General features: G+C 37.3%; 1 protein-coding gene across 1 annotated transcript in view; it reads left to right on the forward strand.

Moving 5' to 3' along the window:
- Positions 1-22,170, forward strand: part of TBC1D12 (TBC1 domain family member 12) — a 62,705-nt gene that overhangs the window by 29,180 nt on the left and 11,355 nt on the right. Inside the window, exons 3-9 of the mRNA XM_084903479.1 lie at positions 3,139-3,254; positions 6,564-6,646; positions 10,476-10,593; positions 11,707-11,813; positions 17,853-17,933; positions 20,112-20,200; positions 21,187-21,258. Of these exons, the coding sequence (XP_084759605.1) occupies positions 3,139-3,254; positions 6,564-6,646; positions 10,476-10,593; positions 11,707-11,813; positions 17,853-17,933; positions 20,112-20,200; positions 21,187-21,258 (666 nt within the window). The remainder of the gene's footprint in view (positions 1-3,138; positions 3,255-6,563; positions 6,647-10,475; positions 10,594-11,706; positions 11,814-17,852; positions 17,934-20,111; positions 20,201-21,186; positions 21,259-22,170) is intronic.

Raw genomic sequence — 22,170 nt, forward strand, 5'->3', positions numbered from 1 at the left:
AGCGTACCAACATCCAAATTATGGGGGTGCCAGAAGAAGAGAGAGAGCAAGATACTGAAAACCTACTTGAAGAAATTGTGACAGAAAACTTCCCCTACCTGGTGAAAGAAATAGACTTAGAGAAAAAGCTGGGGGGACACGCCTACTGCTCTTCCATTTATATGCTTCACATCCCCAGGGCTGGCCTACACATGTTTTTGCATCACAGGCATGCTTGGAATTAGCTGACCTTTGTTTAAACTTCCCTGGGTTGCAATTTTTATAGATTTTTCACTTTCAAATTAATCTTAAAATTTTAACACAGCACAATAAAAATCGTAAGTCAGAGAAAAGCAAATTAAAGTTACGATAAAGACACATAGAAAGAAATTTAACTAGCTAAGAGTTTCTGGTGGCCTGGAAGGGAAAGATTTTTTAAGATAAAGAATTATTGGCAACTGCTAAGAAATTCCTTTAATCTTTTCTAGTTGGTTCAGCCCACTACAAGTAGTTTGAGCCTCCAGCAAAATGAGATATGAAGTCAAGCTTCTGAATCCAGCCGTAAAGGCTGGCCGCTGTGAGCAAAATCTTTCTATCACCTGATTGATCCCGCTCACAGTGACACTTGTCCCACTCTGCCTCAAACTCTAGCTCCTGCTCATAATTACGAGGTAAATCTTTATCAGGTGCGCTCTTGACTGCGGGCACAGGAGCAACATGCAGAGGTAGAGGTGGCGCAGAGAGGGGAAGTGGTATTTTTAAGAGTTTCATACCCCTCCACTGTAGGCGTAAAGCTGTGGCCACTCCCTGCTTAGACATTCTTAAACTCTCCTTTGCTGGATCAAGGCAATTGCGAATTAAAGACCATAGTATGAATGTAGGAATAGGAACAAAGCTTAAGAAATCAAGAAGCTTTGAGCATAGTTTTAAGCATTTGAGAGTAGAGGTCTCTTTCTTGAGACCCTGAAATATCCCATATTTTACACCAGTTCTTACCTTACGCTCCTTACCTTACTAGTTGAGTTTCTTGTGCACGCACTCCCAGAGCATTTCCCTTGCCTGACTTTTGAGAGTTCCCCAGTGTTCAGGTACCTGGATCTGGGTGCCAGATATAAATATTTCTCTCTTTTCCGTGACCAGCATGGCTAGAGAGTAGACAGGAGTCCTGAGTAGGAGCGATGGGGGATAGAGAAAATGAAAGAGACAGACACAAAAACAGTAGGGAAAGCTGGGACTTGGTGGGACAGCTGTCCTCTGATGGAGAGACAGGGACCCAGAGCCAGTACAGCACGTTTATTTTATACAGTAAAATACCAGGAAGTTTTCTTTTCTTAAAGATAAAGAAAATACGTACATTCTTGTGGCTTCTTTGTAATCATCACTTTTGGATGGACCTGGATAATCCTGTTTGTTCCTGTAGTTTGGCTGGCTTTAGATAATGAAATCCACCCCCTGGTGCCTGAGCTAAAGGTCAGACTGACAAAACATCTGCCTCTGGCAAGGTATGTTTCCAGGGCATGTCTCTGCCACTGGATTCAGATGACAAACAGCTCAGGGGCCTTTCCCAGGCAGCTGATCCATGTTTCTCTCTCATCAGTGTTTCTAACTATCCCTCTCCCTTCCTCTCTGTAAAAAAATCAATAAGTGTGTGTGTGTGTGTGTGTGTGTGTGTGTGTGTGTTTAAGTACAGCCATAAATGAAACAATGGATTATTCTTAAGTGTATTGAATTCTTTTTTCATTTAAATTAGTGTCTTCTCTAGTTGCCAGTGGGCTTGCAAATTTACTCTTGAAATCAATGAGTAAATCTTTGAGAATTTCATGAAAAATGTACATATGTATTATTACCTGGTGATGAGAAAGAAGTAGCTTGATTTTTTAAAAATATTTATTAAATTGGGGTAACATTGGTCAACATGAACACATTAAATCATAAGGTCATAAACTTTTTTTTGAAAGGGAAAATTAAAAGCCATAACAGTTCCCTATTTATTTATGATTCCCCATGGATGCCTGAAACCATGAATAGTACAGAACCCTGTATATATATATTATGTTTTTTTCCGATACAGACATACCTATGACTAAGTTTAATTTATTAATTAGGCACAGCAAGAGATTAACAACAATAATTAATAATAAAATAGGACAATTATAACAATATACTATAATAAAAATTATGTGAGTGTAGTCTCTCTTTGTGTCTCAAAATATTTTTTTACACTATACTTACCCTTCTTGTGAAGTTGTAGGATGATACAATAACCAATGTGATAAGATGAAGTGAGGTGAATGATGTATGCATTGTGACATAGGCTAAGGCGACAAGCCTAACGTGAACATTGTGAACACAAGCCCGCCCTTACGATAACCTAGAAAACTACTGAGAGACTGCTATCTGATAACCCACAGGACTACTAGGCTAAAAGGGATGACTCATGTCCCACCGGGATGGCTGAGATTTCATCACACTACTCAAGACTGGGTGCAATTTAAAACTTATAAATTGTTTGTTTCTGGAATTTTCCATTTAATATTTTGGTCTACAATTGACCTCAGGTGACTGAAACCACAGAAAATGAAACTCCAGATAATGAGGTACTATAATAGTAACGGTGAGATCTTTAACAGTCTTTGGACATATTATTGGATAAGATATAATGGTTACTTGTTTAAATTTAGAGTAAGTAGGTAGATTTATAGAAGCAAGATTCAACGTAGGTTGGAATTTAAAACCATTTGATTAGAAGTTCAGAGATCTTCACAACACTTTAATGGAATTATTTTGTGTCAATATTTCCTTCATTGATTTGTGTGAAGGTTTTAAAAGTAGATTTATCTGCTTGTAGATTATTCAGAATTGGACTTGGACAACTGGTACCTTAGAAGGCAACCAAGAACATCTTCCTAAAACCTTGGCTCATTAATCTAGTGCAGTTTTATCTTCCTCTCTCCTACCATATGTAATAGAAATTCACATTTTAGTTTGCTTTACGGAAAAAAGTGACTTTTATTTCTTTTGTCTGCCTAATATTTTTACCAGATTAATGTATGAATTGTATGTGTCCCTTTAATAGCATAATATCCTTAATGATACAAATTTAAGATTGTATGAAAATTGGGAAAGTTTCTGCATAAAACATGTTTTTATCTACTCTAGGAATATGAAGCACGAACAGGGAGGGCCTGTAAACCACCACCTCAGTCTTCAAGACGTAAGAATTTTGAATTTGAGCCACTTTCTACCACTGCCCTCATTCTTGAAGATCGACCATCGTAAGTAGTCTAGTGCCCATCAGGCACGCAATTTATATTTTAAACTTTAATGTTTTCTACACAAAAGATATCAAGAACTTAGAGAAATTTATTATTTTTTAATTTTTAAACACTAGAAACACATCCTAAAATTAATAAGGAGGACTATATTGTTGATGTTCAAGCTTAGGCATACTTTCTAGAAGTCTCTATGAGCCAATGTATGAGACAAATTTTGGCTTTTTATATTTGTTTCTATTTTGACCATTCTCTGGAAATTTGTCTCATTCTCTGTCTTACCTTAACATGGTAAGGCAATTGTTTTTTCTTTCTTGACATTTAATATGTACTTAAGGTGTATTTGTCCTTGCCTTTTGAACAATTTTTGAAATTGGAATTTGAAATGTTAACTACTGACTGTCAATCAGTTGGTTTACTGTTATTAAGAATACATTATTAATACCCTAAAAAAATCTTAAATTCTTCTCTTCCCATTTCTGCCACATAGTTGCTGATCTTCAAAATATTGTCTCTGATTTCTCACCAAACAAAGCACACCTTCCCTAAAGCAAGATCTCTTGGTTCTTAACTCCTTTTCCCTTCTTAGGCTCTGAGGTCTATTCTTTTTCTTCTTTTAGCTTTCACTTTCCTCCAGTGTAATAATTTCTAACCTTTTTTCTCATTTCCCTGCTATGTGGCTTTTTCTATCTATTTTCCCAAAGAGCATAATAAAAGGATCTGGAACCAAACAGTCAGAGGTTGAATATTTTTTAGACATTGTGAGAGAAGAAGTACATTATTTTTTAATTCTTGTAGCATTTTTTATGCTAAAGTATTGTGATCCCAGTGCTGCTTTTTTTTTTTTTTTTTTTTTTTTAAGGATCTGGTGAACACATTCATATTATTTTCCCATTGGTTTTATTTGCCTTGTTGATGAGGTGAATAAATCAGGCCAATTCAAAGAGTGGTTAGATAAGCAAGAAAAGATCTTTTGACTCTTGACTGACAGCTGAATAGGTAGATAACTAAGTTCCCAGAAGAGCTTTCTAAAACTTGTTAAATTCATTCAAAATAGATTAAGCTTTTTACCAGGAATGTTAATTTCTTCCCTGAAGGAGTTTATAAAAATACTATGCAAAAGTTCTGTGCTAGATAGTCTGTGAGACAAATTTTTATTTACACCCTTCTCTATTTTACAATCAAACCTATGTCTCGCCTTTATGCCTTTTCTCATGTTATTGCTCTCTATTGGAATACAGTTACCTTATTTTTACTGCTCACATACCTAAGCCTTTAGAGATTAGGCTTTATCTTTTCTATCAAGTCAAGTCTTTGTTGACATCTTCCCTCTTACTCCTTTACTAGAGGCCCAGCACACGAAATTCTAAATGAAATTTGAAATTCATGTGTGGGTACAGTCCCTAGGCCTAGCCTGTGATTAGGGCCATCTTCTCTGGCTGCTGGCAGTTGGCCCCCCCCCCTGCCGCCACCCATTCCTGGTTCCCCATTCGCCATCAGGCGATCAGAGCCTGCCGGCCACAGGGAGGGACCAATTGGTAGTCAATGCACCTCACAGCAACTGGGCAAGCAGTCGTTCTGGTCGTTCCACAATTTGGTTGATTTGCATATTTCTCTCATATATATTTAGATGTGCTCCAATTCTTCCACTTCCAGGGAAAGGGGCAAAGGAAGGTTGTTGAAAGTGATAAGGGAGAGAGAATTTTTTTTGTGGGGGATAGTTTCCTCCTGATGAGGGGCTTCGAAAGACAGCAGCCTACTTCTGCTACCCTCTGTCTCCAGAGACACAATTTCTGATTGGCATCTTACAGGACAGAGCAGTTGCAGGTACAGGACTGGGAGTGTCTTTTTGCATGCAGCTCCCTGGGGAGTCTCTTCTGGCCAAGGAAAGCTTTGTTCTAACCATTTCTCCAGAGCAGACAGCCTTGGTTTCTCGTCAGCCCCATCCTAAGAGGCCCCTGTGTCTCAGTGTCCCATGGCAATGGCTGCACATACCTCTGAGAGAAGGCTGCTCTCGAGTTTTGCCTGCTGCCAGACAGTCCAGTTTCTCCTCAAATAGTCGGGGTACCCAAAGTCTCACCAATTGGATTTCAGTGCAGTTTGGAGGTTTTGTTTCCCTCCCAAATGAGAAAGCTAGCCGCGCACTTGCTGCCCACCCTCTTCACATACCGCAGTAAGCCAGCCGAGTATTCAGCTGCCCGCCCTTCCTGTGCGCGCACGCAGGTCTCCACCCCTCTGACCTCCACAGCTCCTCTGAGTCTCAGTGTCCTTTTCTCTTTCCTTCTAGTTGTAAAGTTTCCACTCAGCCAGATTTCCGGTGGTTCTGGACGATGTCTGCTCTGTCTTCCAGTTGCAGTTTTGAAATTGTTGTGCGAGGCAGCAGTATAGGTGTTTACCTATGCCTCCATCTTGGTTTCTCCTATCTTGGAACTCTAAAAGTGCACAGCAGTTTGTTATAAAAATATACCTGCACTTACCATGTGACCCAGGAATTCTACTCCTATATGAGAGGTATATATGCATAGAGAAATGAAGGCAGATACCCACACAAGACTTGAAATGAATATTTATAGTATCTTTATTCATAGTGGCCCCAAACTGGAAACAGTCTAAATGTTCATCCATATGGATAAATGGAACACTGATCACCAATTAAAAGGAATATGTTCATAATACACAGAACAACATGGGTAAATTTTTAAAATATGCTGAGCAAAAGAAGCCAGAGAAAAAAGAATCTATGTGAAACTCTTTAAAAGGCAACCAACTAATGTACAGGATAGAAATCACAGATGTGATTGGCCAGGGTAGGAGTTGGGTAAGTACTGAGTGCAGAAGATCATAGGAAACTTAATGGAGCGATGGGAATGTTCTGTATCTTGATTGGGGTGTTAGTTGCAAAGGTATGTAAAATTGTCAAAACTCTTTAAACTGTACTCTTAAAATGTGTTTGTTCATTTTATCACATATAAATTCTATCTCCAAAAAGTTTGCTTTAAAAAACCCTGTAGTAAGTGGGTTTAATAAGACCTAGAAATATTGGCTGAAATTTGGCATTCAAAAATAATGAATAAACATATACATATGACATATAAATAAATATAACATATATAATAAATATTGGCAACTCAGATTCTGGTTCTTTTCTAAAATGCAAAGTTCTTTTCAACCTGCTACTTTCTTAATGTATGAAATGAAATTTTGGTATCTAAAAAAAAAAAAATTACTGGTATCTGTCTAAAAAAAAAAATAAGTTAATACATTTAAAAGTTAGTCTTTTGAAAAGTGACTTAAAAAAATTTCCCCCTCCAGAAATCTTCCTGCCAAATCTGTGGAAGAAGCTTTACGTCACCGACAAGAATATGATGAAATGGTGGCTGAGGCTAAAAAACGAGGTATAAAATTTAACTCTAGTTGGTAAATTCAACTTATTGAATTTCAACAGGAAGGTAGATGGTGAAATTGATGAAGTCAGTCTTTATGATGACGGTGATTTCTTTTATAACTGCATTTGTCCTTAAAGAGAAATAATATGTCACACTAAGATCATAGTTCTTCTGTAAGTACTTTTACAAAACTAAGAAGAGAAAGGCAGCAGACTATATGAGAGATCTTGTCATTACAGTCATAAACCTTGGACTACTACTAACTTGTAAACGAAAATATTTATTAATTTATCTATGAAATTCACTTATACAGTTTTTAGGCTTTTGATATATAATTAATAATTTTAATGCTTTAAAATAACTTCCTATATGACTGTGAGAATGTGATTTGAAATTAAAATATGCTTTTGTGACTTAATGGAGTATCTCTAGAGTCCCAGTTTTGTCATTTGAACAGGCACATAAATGTATATTCTTGAGTGCATAAATTCACACATTTATTCATTCATTCTCTCTTCCAACCAAAAAGTATAGCATAAGGATAATTTAAAAATATTTATTTACTAAGTACTGTTCAGGATATATTTTTAGAAAATATCACACAGCTATGTGTGTGTATACACACATACATGCACACTTTTTGACGTATGCTTTTTGTAAAATATATTTTTATTGATTTCAGAGAGGAAGGGAGAGGGGGAGAGAGAGAGAGAGAAACATCAATGATAAGAGGGAATCATTGATCAGCTGCACCCTGCATGCCCCCTGCTTGGGACCAAGTCCACAAGCCAGCGCTCTATCCATTGAGCCATACCAGCTTGACATATGCTTTTTTAACAACTTATATTTTTCCTTAACTACGTGAATGGAATGTTATAATAGTATATAGTTACATTTTTGGTACTATTTTGGAAATGAAGTTAATCTTGAATCTTATAGTAAACCTATAAAGCCAATATCTTTCTAAAAGGTCCAATTATTTAAACATAGGTTGAGCATTTTTTTCTATACATAATTTTAAATACAAGTTTTAATTGACTCTCAACTGTTCAGTTAATATTTAAGATAGTTAATCCTAAATTTTCAAGATAGATAATCCTAAAAACATGATATGATAGAATAACATTGAATTGAGAAATCAGAAGGTCACAGCTTTAATCCTGTTTGACATTACCTGGATATGACACTCTCTAAATAGACCAAATGTTAGATTCCTCATCTATAAAATGTGGGGGCAGGTTAACTAGATGACTTTCAAGTCCCTCAGACAATACTTTTTTTTTTTAAGCAGTGGAACCCACTCCAAAGAAATCTTATGTAAAATCTGAATATATAAAACAAATTTTTAAAAGTGAATCTACCTACTTGGCCTCCTGCTTACCTCCTAATATAGTTCCTGTCCAGCCATGTGGCTCAGTGGTTGAGCATTGACCTATGATTCCATTCCCAGTCAGGGCACATGCCCAAGTTGTGGGCTCCCTCCCCAGTACGGGGTGTGCAGGAGGCAGCAGATGAATGATTCTCTCTCATCATTGATGTTTCTATTTCTTTCACCCTTTCCCTTGCTCTCTGAAATCAATCAAAATATGTATTTTTTTAAAAGACAGTTCCTGAGGTATATGTGAAACAATTTTGAAAACACTTTACTTTTTTCTAAATCCTGTTGATCCTCATCTGAGGATATTTTTTCATTGATTTTAGAGAGTGTGGAAGAGAGGAGGAGAGACAGAGATAAACATCTATGTGAAAGAGACCATTGAATGGTTGCCTCCTGCATATGCCCTAAACTGGGCCAGGGATCTAGCTTGCAACCAAGGTAGGTACTCTTGACTGGAATAAAACCTGGGAGCCTTTCTCTGGCCAAGGCTCTATCCACTGAACCAAACCGGCTATGGCTAGAAAATACTTTAGCTGACTTCTGAATTCCACACTAGTTCTAAAATTATATATAACTATATATATGTACTAGAGGCCCAGTGCATGAAATTCGTGCATGGGGGTGGGAGGATGTATTCCTCAGCCCAGCCTGCATCCTCTCCAATGTGGGACCCTTTGAGGGATGTCCAACTGTCTCTCACAATCCAGGACTACTAGCTCCCAGCTGCTCGCCTGCCTGCCTGCCTGATTGCCCCTAACTGCTCTGCCTGCCAGCCTGATCACCCCCTAACCATTGCCCTGCCAGCCTGATTGACGCCTAATTGCTCCCCTGCCAGTCCAATTGCCCCTAACTGCCCTCCTCTGCCGGCCTGGGAACCCCTGCCTTCCCCTGCAGACCTGGTCACCCCTAACTGTTCTCCCCTGCAGGCCTGGTTGCCCCCAACTGCCCTCCCTTGCCAGCCTGGTTGTCTCTAACTGCCCTCCACTGCTGGCCTGATTACCCCTAACTGCCCTTCCCTGCCAGCCTGGTCACCCCTAGCTGTTCTCCCCTGCCAGCCTGGTCGCCCCTAACTTCTGTCCCCTGCTGACCTGGTTGCCCCCAACCGCCTTCCCATGCTGGCCTGGTTCTCCCCAATTGCCCTCCCTTGCAGACTTAGGTCCCCCCCAATTGTCCTCCTCTGCAGGCCTGATCTCCCCCCCCCCCCAACTGTCCTCTCTGCAGGTCTGGGTCCCCCCAACTGCCCTCCCCTGCAGGCCTAGTCCCCCCCCCCCCAACTGCCCTCTCCTGCAGGCCTGGATCCCCCCCAATTGTCCTCCCCTGCAGGCCTGGGTCCCCCCCCAACTGCCCTCCCCTGCTGGTCATCTTGTAGTGGCCATCTTGTGTCCACATGAGGGGTGGACATCTTGTGTGTTGGAGTGATGGTCCATTTGCATATTACCTCTTTATTTATAGGATAGTTTACATATATTTTACTTCTCCATTTTTCACGCATCTCTTCTAGAATTGTGACTTATGATTTTCAGAGGGGTGTTGTGTGCATATTTGTGTGTATTGAGATTTTAACATTTTAATCAGTAAACTGAAGCATCATACTTTATTTTTATTAAAGTCACATGGTTTTATGTGAGGAAGTACATAAACCCCTTGTATGAAAAAAGAAAGTGTTGGTTAGTTGCTCACAGTAGTTAATATTTTTATATATTTTTAAATATATTTTTATTGATTTCAGAGAGGAAGGGAGAGGGAGACAGAGATATAGAAACATCAGTGATGAAAAAGAACCATTGATCTGCTGCCTCCTGCATGCTCCATACTGAGGATCAAGCTTGCAGCCCTGGCATGGGCCTTGACTGGGAATCGAACCATTACCTCCTGGTTCATAGGTTGCCGCTTAACCACTGAGCCAAGCTGCTGGGCCACAGTAGTTTATTTTTTTAATATTTTTATTGATTTTTTTACAGAGAGGAAGGGAGAGGGATAGAAAGTTAGAAACATCAATGAGAGAGAAACATGGATCAGCCACCTCCTGCACACCTCTCTCTGGGGATGTGCCCGCAACCAAGGTACATGCCCTTGACCGGAATCGAACTCGGGACCCCTTAGTCGGCAGGCTGATGCTCTATCCACTGAGCCAAACCAATTAGGGCTAGTTTATTTTTTACATAGTTAACTCATGGCAAATTTTAGTTCATTGATTAAGTATAAATAGAATATGTGGTACTATAATCTATTTAAATGATTTTTTGGCTTTTGTTTCATTTTGTAGAATAGGAGATGTTACTTTTAAATTATATTAATAAAATTCATTTTATTTCTCTTTTTATCACCTTCCCCTGCCCCTTTTTCCTTTCTCTCTTCTTTTCCTTTAGAGAATGCCTCTTTTGTAGGTTTAAGTAGAAGGAGAAGGGGGTTTTGATCTAGCTCTTTTATATTGAAATATTTTATACTTGTTTAAAACAGAAATTAAAGAAGCACATAAAAGGAAAAAAATAATGAAAGAACGATTTAAACAAGAAGAAAATATTGCAAATGCAATGGTAATTTGGATCAATGAAATATTGCCCAATTGGGAAGTAATGTAAGTAAGCAGACTTTTCTTGAATGCCAGTCTTTCTCCAAAGATCTCATGTTTCCAATTCTCTCTCTCTCTCTCTTTTTTTTTTTATTACTTCCACCATGTAGCTTATGCTTTGGCTAAATTATGCTGTTAACCACTGTCTGAAAATTTCATGCTTATTTCTGTGTCTTTGCTTTTATAAAACCGTCGATTTCTGATACCTACTTTCCTTACTGACTACTCTCTGTGCCTGTCAGAATCTTACCTATCCGTTGAATACCATTTGAAATGCTAGTTGATTCATGAAACTTTTAATTTTTTTCTTAATTCATATTTTCTTAATTCTAACGTATCATTGATTGCAAGGTACACTACTGATGTCATAGCAGATTATTATAAAATATTAAAGCATGTACATTCATTATAAGATGCATTTTACTATAAAGGTGATTTTTAATTTGCTTCTCAAAAAAATGAGAGATATATGTATATCATAAAATATATGATGTTTTCCATATGTAATGTCCCAGTTTACTTCTAGATTAATGTACTTCTTGCTTTACTTTGTCTTTCATTTTTGGATAATATTTTTGTGCATGCCTTACCTTCCCTCTAGACTGAAGGGTGGGCAATGTCTTCTGCAATGTCTAATATAGGATATGCATGGGGAATTTGTTGAATATTGGACATGTGACATGTTATATTAGGCTCTTTACATAAGTAATCACAGATGGTTCTTACAACCTTTATTCCCACTTATAGGGAAGCTTTAGGTCAGACAGGTTAAGTGATTTGCCCAAGGTAATAAAATTAATTAATAGTTAAATCAGATTTGAACTCAGGTCTATCTGACTCTAAAGCCCACACTCTTTAAGCAGGCTATACGGTCTCTCAAAAGACGAGGGCCTTGCCAGTTATTAAATACTTTGTGATTTTCTTTTGGTTACTGAATTGACAACAAATTCTTATGTTCCTTTTATTATGCTTTTCATAATTATACTTTTCTGATTCTTTCATTTTATCAGTATAAATGGCAGCTATAGAAGGCGTTACCTTTAAATTACTGTTATCTCTCTTTAGGATACTATGTTTTAAAAAGTAACTTTCTCCTTTTTTCTTCCCCTTTAATTCTAGGCGTAGTACAAGAAGAGTTCGAGAATTGTGGTGGCAGGGATTGCCCCCTAGTGTTCGTGGGAAAGTTTGGAGTCTAGCTGTAGGAAATGAACTAAATATCACTCCTGGTTTGTATTCTATATTCAGTTACTCCCACACGTACAAATAGCCATCTCCAGAGTTACAAAGCAGATCAGTAGAGTAGCAATTTAAAAGGGCATTACCAAGTATAATGTGATTTTTAAGAGCATGCTTCATTCCCCATCCCTCTCTAAAACCTGGTATGATTTAATAAGTTTACTATATTTCATACTATCAAAAATAAGATTTGTGGGTTTTCCTTTAGTTTACAACCATAAGTAATATTCTTGACACCCAAATATCTTAACTTCAGGTAACTACGAAAACTTCAGAGATTCTAGGTAGCACTGGCCATATATATATATATATATATATATATATATATATATATATATATATATAAAGTGTAATATGCTAATTAGACTGGATGACCTTCTGGACGACCTTCCAGATGAAGCCCAGGCTTCGAGAAAAGCCTGGGTCCCAGGTGCCTGCCAGTGGCCAGAGGGAAGCCTGTGTCCTGGTGCTGCCAGATGCCAGAGGGTAGCTGGTACCGACAGCTGGGGGAAGGAAGACCTACTCTTGCATGAATAATAAATAGTCTAGTTGTGGAAAGGTTTCCCCTTTATTAAAAAAAAAAACAAAAAACTTAAATATTGGGGGAAGGCTAGAAGTTTCTTTGTCTTCATCTCTACTCAAACTAGTCCTTTTGGATTTTGAAAATGCTAAAGTTTAAAAAACAAAGAGGAGCCCTAGCTGGTTTGGCTCTATGGATAGAGCATCAGCCTACGGACTGAAGGGTCCCGGGTTTGATACCGGCCCAGGGCACATGCCTGAGTTGTGGGCTCGGTCCCCAGTAGGGAATGTGCAGGAGGCAGCCAATCAATGATTCTCTCTCATCATTGATGTTTCTATCTCTCTCTTCCTCCTTCTCTCTAAAATCAATAAAATATATATTTTTTAAAACAACAGAGGAGGACTCCCAAGGAATTGTGTTATTTTTTTAAGTTTCTTAAAACTTTGAAGGGTAGGAGTAAAATGTAGAGTAATTTTGATAAGTTAAAAAAATAAATAAAATTTGGATAATTCCAAATGGGGGAAATCTAAAATAGTTAATAATAAAAGGTGCTACCATCAGTCTGAATGATAATGATAATGCTAGACAGTCAGGTAGTGAACACAGTACAATATACTGATGATGTATTATAGAATCATACATCTGAAACTTATATACTTTTATTAATCAATATCCCAATGCATTCAGTTTTTTTAAAATAAAAAAAAAACTTCAATTGAACAATGTTTGAAATAACATCACTTATTTTTATATAATATATTGTGTGGCACAACAAAAAAGATGCTTTCATGGCCATTTCTGGAAAAAGAAACTTATCTTCCAGCAAGCATATTGGTTCACCTTTGAATTTCCAGTGTGAAAACCGCTATGGCCAGTGAAGGTGTTCCCACAGTGGGATTTAATTGCACAGTCTGCCCCCTCCTTATTTATGTGTTGCTCATTCTTTGCAGCAATAAAAAGTAGTACATTCTTGGATTTATCTGGTAAAAGAAAAAAGATTTAGGGATTCCAGTATAATAATATAAATAATATATTGTTACTATTATTACTTAAAATTTTTATTTACATATTTATTGAAAAAAATTCAAGTAAAGTATATTTGATACGTTTCTTCCCACTCTTCCACTCAGATTCCAGCTTTTGATCGTACTTGTAAGTACAAATAAGCAAATTGGTGTATATTCTTCCAGATCTTTTTCTGTCATATAAAAAAGTGTGTTCCTGCATATGATAAATTTTTAGGCTTCTATCTTCTTGGTTTGTTTTTTTTTCCCACACAAAAAGGAGTTTATGTCCTGAGATTATTCAGTAGCTTGCTTTTAAGCAATAATCTCTCCTGAACCATCCTTTCATGTCAGTATATATAAGTGTACCTTAAGCATACTACATAGCTGCACTCTATTACAGTTTGGCTGTACTATAATTAATTTAGCCATTTTCCTAGTGATAAATCAATGACATATATGTTAAAAGAACATCAAAGTACTATTGTTTACCTTTCAAATCAAAAGTTATTAAAAATAATAAAAATTACCCACATAAATTGTGGCTGAAAATAATTTAGAATTATTTGACAAAAGCCTTAAAAAGCATAACTTTTGACCTAATTCTAGTTCTAAGAATCTGCTCTAAGGAAATAATCAGGATTGGGTGTAAAAGCTTTTCTGTAAGAATGTTCATTGCAAAAATCTGCATTATATGTAACTAAACAGAATTGTAACAAATATTTAATTCTAAAAGTGATGCCAGCTTTGAATAGCATGATTATGTATGATTTTTAAAATTCATTTTTAGATATTCCATAATGAACACTTTTTTTAACTGAGCTTTTTTTTTTTTAATCTAAAAAATAGAATTTAAAGGAAGAATTAAGAAGTTTTAATTTAGCTTTGAAAAAGTTATATCCTATGTGACTTAACTCTTCTTTCCAATAAAACAAAGGTTTCTTTTGCCTTCTGTGCTTGGAACAGATGAAAAGAAAATGTTTTTATATTGAGTTAGAACTTTCAGTTAGAACATTAAAATCCTAAATAATAAGGATTGTTGAACATACTATAATTGCTTAAAGTCTTAGGAATTGGTTTTGCATACCGGTGAGACTATGAAGCATTGGTGGCTATTTGAAATTTTGTTTGCAGTCTTGTTTTCTTGAGAACTTTGGCTTTAGAATGTTAGGTATCCTGATAACTTAAACATTGAAATATTGGTTAAGTTGGTATTAACTTGTTGTGTTACTATAACTCAAAAAATTTTTTAAACTTGAAATAACTGGGTCATTTATTTTCAAAATAATTTTATGTTTTCTCTTAAAAAACAATTCAGTAATGACTGGGTACTCATCTCTTTTTCATTAGTGGTGGAAAGGAAGCTAAATTTTGAATAGTAAATTTACTTTATACTTTCAGTGGCTATAATACTTTCAGTGGCTAAAATAAATACCTATTGTATTGGTTTTAATCATGAAATTTATAACAATAGAAACTAAAAATAAGGGTTCTAATGTCAGTCAAATGTGGTTCAAATCTTGGTTCTACTATATATTAGATTTGTGACCTTGGGCAAATTACTTAACATCCAATAGTCTTAGTTTTCTTCATCTGTAAAATGGGGTTAAGATTGTTAGCTGTCTCAGAATTGTTCTAACATTTTTTTTGTGATAATGAGTATAACATTATAGTGAAAGTGAAATTTGCCAAATATGTATAATACATCATTGTCAAAAAAATCAGAAAATGAAATATAAACTGATCTCAAAGTATCTTCTGTTCCTAAGATACATCTCTGCTTCATAACTCTACATTTGTAGATTCAAAATAAAATAAGTATAACATGTAGAGTCAAGCAAGGAATTGAACTGAGATGCAGGTCTTATTATAGACTAGAGGCCCGGTGCACAGATTTGTGCTCTGGTGGGGTCCTTCAGCCTGGCCTGCGCCCTCTTACAATCTGGGACCCCTCAGGGGATATAGTAGTGGGCAAAGCAGCAGGTGGCCAGGGAGGAGCCAGGGCCTGGGCCGGGCACCGTGCCGCTCCTGCTCATCCTGACCCCACTGCGCCTGCCACCCCTGTTCAGTAGCACTGCTGCGGAGGCGGGAGAGGCTCATGCTGCCACAGCTGCACTTGCCAGTGCCCGTTGGTCAGCTGAGAGGTTCTCCTGCTGTGGGAACACACTGACCACCAGGGGCAGTTCCTGCATTGAGCATCTGCCCCCTGGCAGTCAGTGCGCGTCATAGTGACTGGTCAAACAGGTGACTGGTCAAACAGTTGACTGGTCGCTTAGGGTTTCTTGTATATAGGTAACTTTCCTTGAGAAATGTCTTTTGATTTTTTTGTTTTGTTTTAATATTTTTATCTTATTTTAGAGAGAGAGGAAGGAAGACAAGGGGGACGGGGGCGGGGGGGGAGGCGGGGCACGGGAAACAGTGATGTGAGATAGAAACCTTAATCAGTTGTCTCCTGTACGCACCCTGACCTGTGACCCTTCAGTGCATGGGATTACCCTCCAACCAACTGAGCTGTGCCTGCCTGCCATGGCAAATATGACATGCAGAGTCAAGCAAGGAGTTGAACTGAGATATAGATCTTATTATAGATAAGCACTGTACATCTTCCCTTAAGAGATGTCCTTTGATATTTTGAATTGCATTACCACAATTTTACTTTTGGGTCAATTTTGTAGATTCCATAGGTGATGGATTTGTTTGGTGAGCCTCTTACAAGACAGTTTTTAAAACTAAGTGCAGTAGTGAAACTGGACCTGGCTTGGAAGCAATTTGAAATAAAATGTATGAACTTCAACTTGGTTCCTAACAACTGCAAAAACATTGTATATCTAAGTTTAAAACTTTCATCTAGCACTTATACCAAATGTAGTAGGGCACTCCATTTAGAAATAGAAATTTTGAGTTTGATTTCTTTCCAAATCATTAGTAATAATGAAAAGCGAACAGAAAGAAGAGATTAGAATAATAAGAGTCTGTTTGAAATATATCTAGTAAGTTATTTTATAATGATCTGATTCTTGGCAATATAAGAATACTTATTATACTTACTATGTATAGTCATTCAATGGAATATCTATAATAATAAAGGCATAAAATGCTAATTAGACCAGATGTCCTTCCTGACAAAGCCGGGCTGTGAGGGAAGCCCAGGTCCTGGGTGCCAGAGGGAAGCTGGGAGAAGGAAGGCCTACTCTGGCACAAATTTCGTGCATCGGGTCTGTGTGTGTGTGTGTGTGTGTGTGTGTGTGTGTGTGTATATATATATATATATATATATATATATATTCCAGTGTGTGTGTGTGTGTATTTTACAGTGATTGGGCTTTTAGAGTAAAAGATAGGGATAAAGATTTTTGTATGTGACTCTTTGACTAAAGTTTATGTAGCTTAAGATAGCTGTATCATGCCGAAACTGGTTTGGCTCAGTGGATGGAGCGTCTGCCTGCAGACTGAAGGGTCCCAGGTTCGATTCCGGTCGGGGTCATGTGCCTTGGTTGTGGGCACGTCCCCTATGGGGGGGGTGTGGGAGGCGGCTGATTGATGTTTCTCTCTCATCAGTGTTTCTAGCTCTTTATTCCTTTCCCTTCTTCTCTGTAAAAAGATCAATGAAATATGTAAATATTTTTAAAAAGATAGCTGCATCATAATGGAGAAACCAGTTTCAAGAGAGAAGGAAGCAAGAACTAGCATTTATTGAGGGTCTATAAGGTGTCAGAAGCTTTACATAAATGATCTTGTTTAATCTTCAGTAACACATGAATAGGAATTATTTTTCTCCAATTTACAGATGAAGAAAGCCAAGTTCCAGAGTTATAAATCCCACAGGTAGTAAGTGGCAGAGCCGAAGTTTGAATCTAGGTCTTACTGATTCCAAAAATCATGTTTCTGCTATTGTACAATGGCTCCTTTAGCAGAAGCGTCTCTGCCTGCCTCATACATACATTCTATATTGTAGCTATTTGGATGGCTGCTCTGGAATAGTTTCATTTGCTACCTTTCTGTGTGTAATAAATAGTTTTGGTAGAATTGAGTACTTCAATTTGCTATTTTTTTTAATGCCAGCTACATAAGATATGCCTGACCTATAGTGGAATTATGGTTTTCTTATTTTTTTTTAAGAATAAAAATAAAAATACAGGCAGTCCTCGGGTTACGTCGGACTTGACGTACTTTGTTTCGTGGTTACTTCGCCATCTCACATTTATTAAAAAAAAAAAAAAAGTTCTGTCATTTTGACGTATGTGTGCTTTATGTTTTTTATTGTTTATTTACCATAAGTAAAGGTCAGGAATTGTTACCTTTTAATTTTTACTTTTTATTTTTTACTGTTTCACATCATTACTGCTGTGTATGTGCTCCTGGTAAATGACGTAGGTGGGTTCCGACTTACAGCGAAAATCGAGTTACGTCGCACCGTAGGAATGGATCTCCGACGTAACCCGAGGACCTACTGTATGTGAATATATTTCTTTCCTATTTATGAATTTTTGTTTTCCGTCCCCCAGAACTTTATGAAATCTTCCTATCAAGAGCAAAAGAACGGTGCAAAAGCCTCAGTGAAACAAGTTCAGAGACTGATACGGAAGGTGTGATTATTACTGTTTTTCTTTTCAATGAAAGGGAAACTTTATTGAGGCCCCAGGGCCATGGGGTTCAGGCAGGCCCAAGGCGGTGGTGGTGGAGGGGCCTTATTTAACCATCCTGGGGTACAGGTTGTTGGTGTGGCTATGCTTCTTGCAGCAGTTGACGGGATGGGGTGCAGGCAGGTGTAATATAATACTTGTGGCAAATGATTTTGTCGTCATTATGCTTCTGGGCAAGCTGGCAGAGGGAGGGCTTGATACCATCCTGCAGATGAAGCACCAAGTGCAGGGTGGCCTCTCTGAATATTGTAGTCGGAGAGGTGTGGCTGTCCTCCAGCTGCTTGCCCATTAGAATCACACATTAATGCCCAGCTGGCGTGGCTCAGTGGTTGAGCATTGGCCCATGAGCCAGGAGATCATGGTTCGATTCCCCACCAGGGCACATGCCAGGGTGGCAGGCTCCAACCCCAGTGTGGGGCAAGCAGGAGGCAGCCGATCAATGATTCTCATCATTGATGTTTCTATCTTTCTCTCCCTCTCCCTTTCTCTCTGAAATCAATAAAAATATATTTAATAAATAAATAAATAAATAAAAATCACACACTACTATTCAGGTGGGATGCTCTCCTTGTCTTGGATTTTAGCTTTGACATTCTTAGTGGTGTCACTGCGTTTAGCCTCCAGGGTGATGATCTTGCCAGTCTTCACAAAGATCTGCAGGGGAGGCTGCTCCAACCTTCGTTGAAGAGAAAGGGTGTGATTATTTTTTGTTAACAAAAATTTTTGTATGAAAGTCCAATCACTGAAGATTATATCATGGTTATTGATTATTACCATGTGTCAGGAACTATAGAATTGCTTTACATATATTATCTAATCTAATGTTAACAACTCTTTCAGTAGTTGATATCCTGGATGATATAGGAGGAAATTCAAAGTAGTTAATTTATAAGCAGTGAAGTCATGATGTAAATCCAAGCTGTTGGACTCCAGAGCCTAGGATTTAATTGTAGCCGTTAAGAATAATGGGGGTGAAGTATTTTTAGGCCAACGTGTGTGTTTTTTCAATCACCCCCCCCACCCAAAAAAAAAAGATATTTTTCCCATTGTTTTTAGAGAGAGTAGAAGGGAGGGAGGGAGAAAGGGAAACATCAATGTGAGAGAGATACATTGATTGGTTGCCTCCCACATGTGCCCCAACTGGGCCAGGGATCGAACCTACAACCCAGGAACATGCCCTTGACCAGGAATTGAACCCGGATGATGGTTGGTCACAGGATGATGCTCTAACCATAGAACACACCCACCACAACCCAACTTATAATTTAAAGATAGATGATCTTTATACCTCATTTGTGACCTCCTGTCTCCTCTCTCACTGATTTTCACTCACTTCCCAGTACATCTTTTTAATAATTCTTATGCCTAATCTTTGTTTAATTCACTTATATGCTCCTTTTATTCCTCCACTCTTATTAATTTTCTTCTGATCATTTTGGGAAAAATCATTTTTTTCCTGTTATTATAATTTATTAAATTTAGATAAATTTGTTCAATCATCTCTTATCCTTAAATTATGGAAAGCCTTTTGTCTGCCAGTCACTTTTCTTTCTGTATTTGTTCTACTTAGTAGAAAGCAAACCCTCTTCTCTTGCCTGTATGTACAACTCTAAAAATGAACATGGCTTAGGATAGAGAAATGGTGCATATCACATAGTGGTTTTCTGTGAGTATGTAAATATCCCTGTTAAATTCGAGCACTGGTATCCACTCACCTAGGAAAGGCTTTTCTCTTTTTGGATTTAAATTCTCTGGACCTCTCTTACACAATTCTGTTAGGCCCTTTTAAAAAATGATACTTGAAATGTTTTTATCTAGTTATTGTGGGAATGACAATCTACCTACCCGCTATTAAAAACAAACAAACCGTACCTTAAAAAAAAAAAAAAGGAAGTAGAAACCCTTCACCATATAACTTTCTGATAAATTCATAGATGTATTCTTCACCAAAGAAGCTCTAAATTTCAGCAAAAGCTGTGTGGCATTTCTTTAAGCTTCTGGATTGTTCAGCTTTTAACTTTCCTTAAGTAACATATATTCCATGTAATCATTCTGTGTTTGTAAGATTGAACTGGATATAGCCAAGTAATAATTGTAACTTTATTTACCTGGCAAATATAGGTGTATCTATTGCTGATCGGGAGGCCAGTCTGGAATTAATTAAGTTGGACATATCCCGTACATTTCCATCTCTCTACATCTTTCAGAAGGTGAGGGTTTCTAACCCATGTTTTTAACTACTTTTTAAAAAATCCAAGTGAACAAATTCTCTAAATTCATAGCTATTATTATTTAAAGGTAAAACTATAAAAATTAGGGAACTTTATATTAAAAAATGTGAAACTAGTAGGAAAATTTTAATGGAAATGTTACTGTTTTATTCCACTGACTGAATGCATTGCAGTGAGCATAGCACATAATAATTTTATATAGTAGGTACTTGGTTAATTATCATTAAGCTGAATTTCTTTGTTTTTTTATTCTGTAAAATATTTGAAATTAACTATTTTGCCTAGTAAATTGTGTAAATATAAAGGACTTTGTCTCCAAATTTAAAATTTTTCAGAATTACTGTTGAAATGGGGGCGGGGGATTTCTGCAGAGACTATTAAGACATTCCTTAAAAAAAAAAAAAAAGTTTCTTATAGGGATATAAAGTACAGCATAGGGAATATAGTGAATAAAGTTGCTTATACTTTATGAAAAATTATTACATTTTATGTATAGTTTATATTTGACTCAAATCTTAAAATATATGGAATTTATCTTTAGATTGATAAAATGACAAACATTTTTACTGTTAAGATAAAAATGATTAGTAAACTTAATTTAGTGTAGCTTCATGGTATTTTTTTTTTCCTTAAGTTGTATTATATAAAATGGAACATTCTGTTTTCCTTATAATCTTATTGTATCAAATCCAGAAGTCTTTAAAATTGTATATAAACTATATAGCTTATGTCACTCAGGTGAGTTTGTTTGACTTTTTCTTGTTTAGGATTTTGAAATTATATTTTGAAATTAATTCTTTAGAAAGCATCTTGGCAGAGTACATTTAGAATATTTCTTACAATGATTAAATTTATTAACTAAAATTAATTATTTGGGAAATGCTAAAGTTTATTAACATGATATTTGACAAGTAACTTGGAGACAATTATTTGTATAGTATGACATTTCATTTTTCTCTCCGAAGGGTGGCCCATATCATGATGTTTTACATAGTATCTTAGGGGCATATACATGTTACAGACCTGATGTTGGTTATGTAAGTATTTGTTTCCATCTGTTTTTTAATATAAACATTTATTATATTGTAATTGCTCCAAAATGTGTATATGTCTGTCTTTTTCCTTCGGGTCTATCAGCTTATCCAGAAAGGAACCTTTCCTTCTCCTACCAGAGATTTATAAGGCCAGCTGCCAGCATTCTGGGAGAGCAGCTGGGGACTGCATCATTCAGTTCGTAAACTTGTATTTATTGCCGCTGCTGTTGGTCTGCTGCCTTCTCCCCTTCTTCCTAACCTTCTTTTCCGTGACTGTGCCTCCAGGTTGAGGGAAGCATAGGGGAGGGAATGTGTTCCTTTTACGGATTGTCAACCAATCCTAGTTTTATTTTATTTTATTTTACTCACCAGAGAATATTTTTTCCATTGATATTTAGAGAGAGTGGAAGGGAGGGAGAGATGGGAGAGAGAGACAGATATCAATTTAAGAGAGACACATTCATTGGCTGCCTCCCACACGTGCAACAAACAGCTCAAGGATCAAACCTAAAACCTATGTACATACCCTTCATCAGGAATCAGATCCATGACCCTTAGCGTGACAGTTGACATTCTAACCACTGATTACACCAGCTAGAGCAGCACTTACCACCTTTTAATAAAACATATGATTTACTTGTTTGTTGTTTATTGTGTAGCTGCTCCTTCTAAACTGTAAGTCTTTAATTCACTGAGGTATCCCAAGTACCTAGAACAATATCTGTCATCCTATATAATAAAAGGCTAATATGCAAATTGTCCCCTGGACCAGAAGTTCGACTGGGAGTTCAACCAGGACTGGTTGGCCAACTGTCCATGGCCCCTTCCCCCTGGCTGGCCCCACGCCCAAGCAGCTCCCCCTACCCCCATCAGGGGTGGGACTGGTCCACCAACCACCAGCAGCCGCTCCTCCCT

The sequence above is a fragment of the Pipistrellus hanaki genome (genome assembly GCF_964339955.1).
Source record: "Pipistrellus hanaki genome assembly, chromosome: 14".
Classification (NCBI taxonomy): domain Eukaryota; kingdom Metazoa; phylum Chordata; class Mammalia; order Chiroptera; family Vespertilionidae; genus Pipistrellus; species Pipistrellus hanaki.